Source organism: Mus caroli, chromosome 15 (assembly GCF_900094665.2).
Source record: "Mus caroli chromosome 15, CAROLI_EIJ_v1.1, whole genome shotgun sequence".
In the NCBI taxonomy this organism is placed as follows: domain Eukaryota; kingdom Metazoa; phylum Chordata; class Mammalia; order Rodentia; family Muridae; genus Mus; species Mus caroli.
In genome coordinates, this window is record NC_034584.1 from 74,258,785 (window position 1) to 74,268,490 (window position 9,706).

General features: G+C 46.5%; 1 protein-coding gene across 2 annotated transcripts in view; it reads left to right on the forward strand.

Moving 5' to 3' along the window:
* Positions 1–98: 98 nt before the first annotated feature.
* Mief1 (mitochondrial elongation factor 1) overlaps positions 99–9,706 on the forward strand; it is a 13,889-nt gene continuing 4,281 nt past the window's right edge. The window contains exons 1-2 of one of the 2 annotated variants that reach the window (XM_029469897.1): positions 99–202; positions 8,472–8,622. In XM_029469897.1, the coding sequence (XP_029325757.1) occupies positions 8,479–8,622 (144 nt within the window). In that variant the 5' untranslated portion in view covers positions 99–202; positions 8,472–8,478. The remainder of the gene's footprint in view (positions 203–8,471; positions 8,623–9,706) is intronic. The other variant, XM_029469896.1, reaches the window with a different exon arrangement.

Sequence of the window (9,706 nt, forward strand, 5' to 3'; positions counted from 1 at the left end):
AGGAAAAATCAGAAGCTTGAGAATCTGGAGGCTCGAGAGAAGCAGCTGGAGAAGGGCCTGGTCTTCCTCCATAGCAAACTAGGAGGCCTTATCTAGGATCCTCTTCTCCCCTCCTACCCCAATCCCAAGACGAAGACAAAGGTGCCTTCAGAGACACTCCCGGCTCCCCACCCCACCTCACAGATGCATTAGGAAGCCTCAGGTAGGTAGATCAATCCTTGGTCCTAGAGGTTTCTTCTTTCTGGGCAAGAAGCTAGGAAACGGAAGACCTTTGTCATCAGAGTATGTTCTTTACTCGCTAAAACTCACTAGATAAAGTATAGGCTACACAGAGAAACCCTGTCTCGAACCAACACACACACACACACACACACACACACACCAATAGATGTGGGTCCTTTACTGGATTACAAACCCCACCAGAACAGAGTTGGCATCATTTTATGTCAGAGTACTTTATATATGAGAATATTAGAAACGAGTGGCTAAAGTCATCAGAGTTCAGTTCCAGGTCAGCTTGTGTGCTCAGTTAGACTGCATCACACACACCATGTTTGCTGAAACACAAGCTTATCATTACTGCATAGTTGGTATAACAATCATATTTAGTGCCTGCCTTCAAATCCTGCACTGCTAACTAGTAGCTGTGGGATACAGGCGACCCTCTAAACCTTGATTATCTGTGAAGTAGAAGTAGTAGTCCTTAACCTCTGGGTTCGGTGAGACCGTGTACAGACAGCACTGAAAGTGGCATGCTGCAGATGGGTCGTTTGCAAGCCCCACCAGAACAGAACTGGCATTTTATTTCACAGACTCTCATATATTTGAGAATATTAAATATGAGTGGTTGTGTTCTTGTGCCCTTTTGTAAAGTTAAAGTTGCATTGGTTTATTGGGGTGTGGCTGTGTATGCCTCAGCATGCATGGGGAGGCCAGAAGACTTGTGGGAGCTCTGTCTCTCTATTTTGGGGATCCTGGGGTTTGAACACTGTTCTTCAGGCTTGTCTGCAACTGTCTTTATCCACTGAGCCATCTCCCTGGCCCTAGCTCTATTTACTCTTGAGGACATTGCCATCAAGAAGCCCCAGTGCCATGCGATGGCCATGTTTAATTCAGGAACCTTTCAGAGGTAGGTCTCTTAGATGCCTAGGCTCTGGGGCTAGAGAAGAAAGAGTCCATTAAGAACTTAGACTAGGGCTAGGGACATGATTCTGTGGTTATGAGCACTTGTTTTTGCAGAAGACCCAGATTCAATTCCCAGCACTCATAAGATGGCTCATAACTGTCCATTACTCCAGTTTCAAGGGATCTGATGATCTCTTCTGATCTCCACAGGCATTGGGCACACACATGGTGCATAGATGATGATACGATAAATCTTAGAAACAAAAAACAACCTCAGACTAAGGAGGAATTCAAAATCAGTGGGCAGTAATTCAGATATGAACAGGGCTATGCCAGGGCTTGTATAAAAGCTGTGGAGATAGGAATGAAGATGGCTTTCTCTTGGTTGGTAGGAGAGACTTGTGTAGTTACAGAAAAGATGTTTGAGGTCTGCTTCAAATGAGAAACAGGAGCTTGCTGCAGTGGGAGAGAATAAACAAATGGCTGGGTGGAAACTTCACGTGGTAGCCTGGAAATGTGTCTGGTTGTGGTTAGAATGGAACAAGGACTATGACAGAGTGGACTTTGGGCCATGGACAGAAGGACATTTAATTTCCTGTTGTGGAACCTAGTATCTGACTGGGGGACTGTCACAGCCTTTGGTTTTCTCTGTGCAGCCCTGTCTGTCCTAGAACTCACAGAGATCCACCTGCTTCTGCCTCCTGAGTGCTGGGATTCAAGGTATGCACTACTACTACCTCCTGGCTCATCACAGCTGTCTAAGAAGGGAATGACAGTCACATTTTTGTCTTAGAGTGCCAGGGTAGTGTGGAGAACAAATTGGTGAGAGACCCTGGAGCAGATGATAGAGTAGTGAGCTGGTCCTGTGTACCATAGCCTAGTCGGCATGTGTACTGTAACAGCATAGACAGCAGTAGGACTTGGTGGCTAGCTGACTGAGAGGAGGGGAAAGAGGCTGAAGGGAAGCCGCTTGAAGCTGGGGCATGGTTGTACAGCATGCTGGTGATCCCAGTACTCAAAAAACTGAGGTAGGAGGAGCCTTAGTTTGAAGCTAGCCTGGGCAACATAGATGGTGCTTTAAAACAAGGAAAAGAAAGAAAGACTAAGAGTATAGCTGTGGTACACGGCTTGCCAGTCGGTAGAGGGTATACGTGCTAAGATAGAAAGCAGGAACTTATAGTGTCTTTCAGTTCTTAGCTACACTTGGTAGACCTGCCTTTGACAGCATAGGACCAGAGCTGGGGGTGCCCATGGAGTCCTCTCTGCTCAGGGAAAGGCGGTGGATCTGAAGAAGGAGGGAGTTACTGAAACACACTCTGATGTTTTGATTGTGATTGTGCTAAATCTTGCCATCCAGGGAAAATGAAAAGCTGGATGTGGTGGCACTAACCTGTAATCCCAGTAGTCAGGAGGCTAAGGCCCGAGGACCGCAAGTTCAGTTAGCCTGGGACAGATAGTAAACTTGAGGTCAGCTTTGGCTGTACAGCAGACTATGTCTGGGAAAGCCTGGGACAGGTAGTAAATTTGTTGGCCTAGGCTAAACAATTGCCTGTGTCTGGAAGAAACAAACAAAGCAAAACAAACCCCTCAAATGCCACAGGGTTAGTTCATTCATTACAGTAGAAAATGTGTCAGACATTACACTCATAGCAGGGAATGTGCCAGAATGCTTCCATGAAGCTATAGCCTAGTGGTGTCACAGGTTGGTTGGGAGTCCTGTGGATTGGTGCTCCCAGCAGTAAGCTCTGGATTCACATTTTACTGACATGTAAGTTACTCTGGGCTAGTTATTGACATGCACCTCAGTTTCTTTATCTTTAAGATGAAGATAACAGCCAGCTGTGGTGATACATACCTGTAATCATACCGCCTGAGAGGAGGCAGGAGGATCGGGAGTTCAAGGCCAGTGCTGGCTACGTAGGTAGTTTGAGGCCAGCTTGGGTGACATGGTTCTGGGGAGGGACTAATGGTTCGTAACTTGTGTGGAACACTCAGAATCAGGATGAGTCACCCGTTTTCTGCTTAGGTTCAGTAATTGGACAGCGGTGTACTAGAGACCTGGGCATGTCGCATAAATAATGATGGATTGAGATGGAGGCTCAGCAAGGCCCGCCTGTCTTCTCAGGTCTTATTTTGATCCCTAAGTAATGTCATTTTCTCTGTCAGGTGTTGGGTAGCTAGTTCCCTTTCTCGAACGGAAGTATTAAGAAAGACCTGTAGTCAGCCGGTGGCTACAGACTTACACAGAAAGGTCGGGAGAAGTAGAGTTAAAACAAAGAGGTTTTCTTCTTTTTTGCGGGGGGGTGGGGGGGTGGAGGGGGGCTGGTGATGCTGGGATGGAACCCGGAGCCTTGAGCATGAAAGGCAAATGCTCTACCATTGAGCTATTCTCAGCACTTAGTGAGATATTTTTTAGTTGGCTTTGAGGGAAATAGCTTCTAAGTTCTAGTTAGTTAATTTTGGGATGGGTCTCACTATGTAGCACTGGCTGGCCTGGAACTCACTTTGTAGACCAGGCTGACTTCAAATTCATAGAGATCCACCTGCATCTGCCTTCTCTTTCAATCCCCTGGGATTAAAGACTGCATACCCTGCTACTTCACACGTTTTGCCTCTGAGGAGAGGTAGGAGGAAGGCTGGAGTAGGCCAGAGGCAAGCTGCTTCTGAGGCCTTTTTGGGCTGCTGTTTGCTGACCCACTGCATCCACTGCGGGTTAGTTACTGTCATCACATGCAGTCAGCTGCACATGAGGGTTAGTTATTGTCACACGCACTCAGCTGCACATGAGGGTTAGTTACTGTCACACGCACTCAGCTGCACATGCGGGTTAGTTACTGTCATCACATGCACTCAGCTGCACATGAGGGTTAGTTACTGTCACACGCACTCAGCTGCACATGAGGGTTAGTTACTGTCATCACATGCACTCAGCTGCACATGAGGGTTAGTTACTGTCACACGCACTCAGCTGCACATGCGGGTTAGTTACTGTCATCACATGCACTCAGCTGCACATGCGGTTAGTTACTGTCACATGCACTCAGCTGCACATGCAGGTTAATGGAAATGCCTGGATTTATCATTCAGTTAAGTTCCACTTGTATGCTTTCTAGCTAGGAAACTGCAAGGCTTTAATGACCTCACTGAGCAGAAACATAGGTATTGTATCATCTGTGTGTCTAGGGAAATAGTTTAGAGCAGTTATCCCCAGCCTTCTCTCCTGGTCACTCTTCTTTGTGGGTTTTTTTTTTTCCCCCTTTGGAAACCATTTTAGGTGGTTAAAGTGGTCAGTAGTATCATGCAACAGGCTTCCAGAACTTTTCTTTTTTTTAAAAAGATTTATTTATTTATTATATCAAAGTACACTGTAGCTGTCTTCAGACACTCCAGAAGAGGGCGCCAGATCTCGTTACAGATGGTTGTGAGCCACCATGTGGTTGCTGGGATTTGAACTCTGGACCTTCGAAAGAGCAGTCGGGTGCTCTTACCCACTGAGCCATCTCACCAGCCCCCCAGAACTTTTCTTTTTAACCTGGTTAATCTGAAACTGTACCTATTAAACACAGAACTCCTCCTTGCTTGCCCTGAGGAGCCAAGCCTGACTCCGTGCCAGGGGAGGAGTCTTATGCCTCCTGGAGGTTGGAGGCAGTGGACTCAGGGTAGACACTGGAGGGACAGTAACCTGAATGAGGAGGATTTGAAGGCCTTGTCTCTCTCTTTGTGAGCTTGTGGGTGCTCTCTTCCAGGATACCAGGTCTGGGGTGCCACTTAGTCCTTGGGTGGGGGTGAGTATTGAATTAGATTATTGGGGAGGCCCTTAACAAGCCTGCCCTGCTTCCCAGCTTTGATATCAAGCCCAGCAGAATTTCTGTGTTCTGAGGCTGTTTGAGCTTCATCTTTTTTTTTTTTTTNTTTTNTTTTTTTTTGTTTTTTTTGGTTTTTTTCGAGACAGGGTTTCTCTGTATAGCCCGGGCTGTCCTGGAACTCACTTTGTAGACCAGGCTGGCCTCGAACTCAGAAATCCGCCTGCCTCTGCCTCCCGAGTGCTGGGATTAAAGGCGTGCGCCACCACGCCCGGCTTTGAGCTTCATCTTAAAGCAGGCAGTGTAGCTGGACAGGGTTGCAGCCCTTCTCTGTGGATGGAAATCTGACTTAGTGATGGCCTCCGTTGGAGGCTGGGTTTGCAGTGGATGAGGTACTTGTATGCATTGTTCCAACCAGTGCTTCTCCTCACTACAGCCCTGTGATTTGGGCCATGAAGTAATCATAGCTGGGGGTTAAGGGGCCCATTTGAGGTCACCTAACAAATTAGCTCAGGCCCAAGTATTCAGGTCTCAGGATTCCTGAGTCTGAAACCCATGTTTACTGTTACACTGCACCCACTGTGATCTTCTGAGATCACAGCAGGGCCAAGGACTGGCAGGCTCAGTGAGCCCTCTGCTGACTCCAACTTGGAAGAACCCTCCTTACTGCTGTTTCTTTAAAGGATGGTTTAGAGAGTTCTGCATCTAGTGCTGCTGCTTCTTGTAAATCTACCTATAAAGGGTTATCTTAAAATGGAGGTCATGCCAGGCGGTAGTGGCGCACGCCTTTAATCCCCAGCACTTGGGAGGCAAAGACCGGCAGATTTCTTAGTTTGAGGCCAGCCTGGTCTACAGAGTGAGTTCCAGGACAGCCAGGGTTACACAGAGAAACCCTGTCTCGAAAAGTCCCCCCCCCCCCCAAAAAAAAAAGGTCATTTGTGGACTTGTGAGTGAGTGTTCTGTCTTTCCTGATCAGAATACTCTCCCTCTGCTGGATGTCACGTATGCCACCTCTGTGGCAGTGGCGGCTGGAAGGACGGTGACCTTATCTGTCCTACCTGACCCCATGTGTACATGCCATGTTTAACTTTTCTTTGGCTTATCTGTGCATTTGAGGTAGGAATATATTCTAATTGGCCAAATAATCTCTCATTATATCCCTGAACCTGAAGCTTTAATTGAAAGTAAAAGATAGAGGAGAGAAAAGTGCTGTCCTGTGAGCATAGTGAGGGAAAGAGTATTTTTGGATTTGATAGTGAGTCCTTTTTTTTTTTTTTTTAATGTGGCTTCCATTACAAGCCTCTGTCATCATGCCTGTCTACTTCTTAATCCTAACATTCCCAAAGCAGTGGCTAAATAAAGGAAGACCCTGTTTTCCTATCAAAGCCATATTGTAAGTGGTAGGGAGGCTTGTTTTGTATGGTGGGTATATTAGGGTTCTCTATTTTCACAGAATTTATGGGTAGTCTACATATAGTAAGGGAATTTGTTTGCAGCCCTTCTCCCCAACAATGGTCAGCAGCAGCTGTGAATGAAGTCCAAGGATCTAGCAGTTGCTCAGTCCCACAAGGCAAGCAGGGGAAGAAGAGACTCTTTCTTCTTCCAATGTCCTTATATAGGTCTCCAGCAGGTGTGGCACAGATTAAAGGTGTATGCTACCACACCTGGATCTGGGACTTTCTTTGTCGAAGATGACCTTGAACTCAGAGATCTCCTTGCCTTAGTCTCCTGGGATTCATAGCCACTATGCCTCAAGATCACCATGCCAAGGTCCAAGTCAGTAACTTGTATCTCCCAGCCTCAAGATCAGGATCACAGGTGAGCCTTCCAGTTCTGGATTGTAGTTCATTTCAGATAAGCTTAAATCCAGGCATGGTGGTACATACTGGGATTAACCAGAAGACAGGCATCCAGGATAGTCAGGGTTAGGTAGTAAAGGGGTTGGAAAATNGAAAGCTAGTGATGATGTAATGTTCCAGCTCCCGCAAGCTTCAGAACTTAGCAGCTTTGGTCATTTGGCTCTGGCTGTATATTCCAGAGGAGAAGGAGACTACGGGGACAAATTGATGCTGGTTAGCTGGAGCTAAGAAATTAGTGGTGATTAAGAAGAGACCAGCATCATTGAGGTGAAATCTTCTGGGAAGTGTTTTCTGAGAGCACAAAGAAGCTGTGTTCTAGAGATAGATAGCTAAGATTGTACCTTGAGCTGCAGCTATACTTGATAATGTGTAAAAGTCACCCAGCTGGTACCAATTTTGAAGGCACGAAGGGGTCATGAAGAGCAGCTGAGGCTCGGCACTGTGAGANGCCATGGAAGGCCATTGGTGAAGGTGCAGCCTCAGTTGCAGTTGATGTCCCAGGACTGAAGGGACCATGCAAAGGAGTTGAAGCTTGGCACCATGAAGAGAGCCTATGAGAGGCTATTGGTGAAGCCTAGCTACAGCAGAAGACCCCAGTGTATTGGAGATACCAGTCCAATGGGTTGATCACCAAGAATAGCAGCAGCATTGGAATGGATCAAACTTAGAGTGCTACAGAGGGCAGAGCTGGAGAAGTGACACCAACCCTAAGGAGAAGTCCAGAAGACTCGTGTGTGGATCCCAGATATTGGAACAACAAACTGTAACACTGAAGTTGCCTTGGAGACTTGAAGATGTTCTCGATGCCAGAGCCATAGGTTATCTGCTGAGGAAAGCTGTTAACAGGGAGTGGACCAGCCCATCAAAAGAAGTTTGTTGCAGTCAACAAAGATGAAAAAGGAGTTAGAGATCTGAAGACTGCTGTGATATCAACCTTGGAGATGAAGAGTTTGGAGTTTGCGCAGCTGGTTTTCTGTCTTGATTTGGGAATTACAGTCAAGTGATTGGACGAATCTCAGAAGAGACTTTGAACTTTGGCCTTTTAATATTGTTGAGATTGCTATAGACTATAGGGACTTTGGTATTTGGACTAAATGTATTTTGGATTATGCTATGTTTAGGTATGGGCCCCCATAGACTCAGATGTTTGAACAAGCCTATGTGGCCCAGGGAGTGGAACTATAGGAGGTATGGCCTTTTTGGAGTAGGTATGTCACTGTGGGTGTGGGCTGAAGACTCTCATCCTAGCTGCCTGTCAGTCTTCCATTAGCAGCCTTCAGATGAGATGTAGAATTCTCAGCTCTGCCTGCACCATGCCTGCCTGGATGCTACCCTGTTCCCACCTTGATAATAATGGACTAAACCTCTGAACCTGTAAGCCAGCCCCAATTAAATGTCCTTTATAAGAGTTGCCTTGGTCATGGTGTCTGTTCATAGCAGTAAAACCCTAACTAACTAAGACAGTGAGGTACTTCACTGGAGTACAAAACTTGGATGGATTATGGACTTATGTTTGCTAGTCCCAGGTCTGTGAAAGGTTTTCTACTGTATACACTGGCATTTCTTTTCCTGTCACGGGCCGTGGTACTTCCCTCTGTGCAGCCTTAGATTTCACATGGGGAGGAGCATAAAGTGGGGCTTCTGTGGTCTCAGGCAGTGATGGCTGTGTTGTCTTCATTTCCAGGTGAGCAATGGCAGGCGCTGGTGAGCGCAAAGGGAAGAAGGATGACAATGGCATTGGTACGGCCATCGATTTTGTGCTCTCCAATGCCCGGCTGGTGCTGGGTGTGGGTGGAGCAGCTATGTTGGGCATCGCCACACTGGCAGTTAAGCGGGTAAGTGCATGCAGCCTGGTCCCTGGATGGGAGGTGGTAAGTTACTTACAAGGAGGAGCTCTCCTGAGGTAGACTGACAATGTAATTGGAGCATATTGGCTCATCTGGCAGCTTGCTTCTAGGCTTCTCCATAAAGAGATCGCTGAAGATGAAAGAAATGCATCCAGGAAGTTAAAACACAGCAGCCCACCCAGCTACCCTTCCTTCTTTGGTGACATGATTTAGAATAGCAACCACACAGATACTTCTCTAACTCTTATTTTTAGAGCATCTACCTCTATCTGGGTCCTCTGATACACCTGGCTAGCCAGAGAACCCTTTTAGTTCATGAGTTCTACATCACAGTTTCAGCTGACCAGACTGAAAATATTTTGTTAAAATTGTATTTGTGGGCTGGAAAGATGGCTCAGCAGTTAAGAGCTGAGACTGCTCTTCCAGAGGTCCTGAGTTCAACTCCCAGTAACCACGTGGTGGCTCACAACCATTTGTAATGGGATCTGATGCCCTTTTCTGGTGTGTCTGGAGACAGCGACAGTGTACTCATATACATAAAATATAAATCTTTTTTAAAAAAGGAGAAAGGGCAAACCTAATAGTTTGTCTTAAAAGGGTGACTAATAGGTAATACCAGTACCACGTTTATTACAAAACAAATGTCTGATGGTCTTTTTATGTGTACTGTAGTTTAATTCATACACTAGAATTCAGATCATGAATGGCTAACAGTGATTTTGTTGGACAGTCCTGATTTAAGTAAAATTGACTTGTAGTAAAGTGGAAAAAAATTGTCTGAGGATGTAATTCAGTGATAGTGTTTGCCCAGCATGCACAAGGCCCTGGGTCCCATCCCCTGTACCACCATCAACAAAGACAACAAAAAATGTCTTGAACTTAATGGGGCAAAGAGTCGGGGGAAGGAGGGGTGTTGGGAATGAAGTGGAAGGAGGAGGGCTGGTATATGTATGTCCCGGGTCCTCTCTGGTATTGCAGATGTATGACCGGGCAATCAGTGCCCCTACCAGCCCCACCCGCCTAAGCCATTCAGGGAAGAGGAGCTGGGAGGAGCCAAACTGGATGGGCTCTC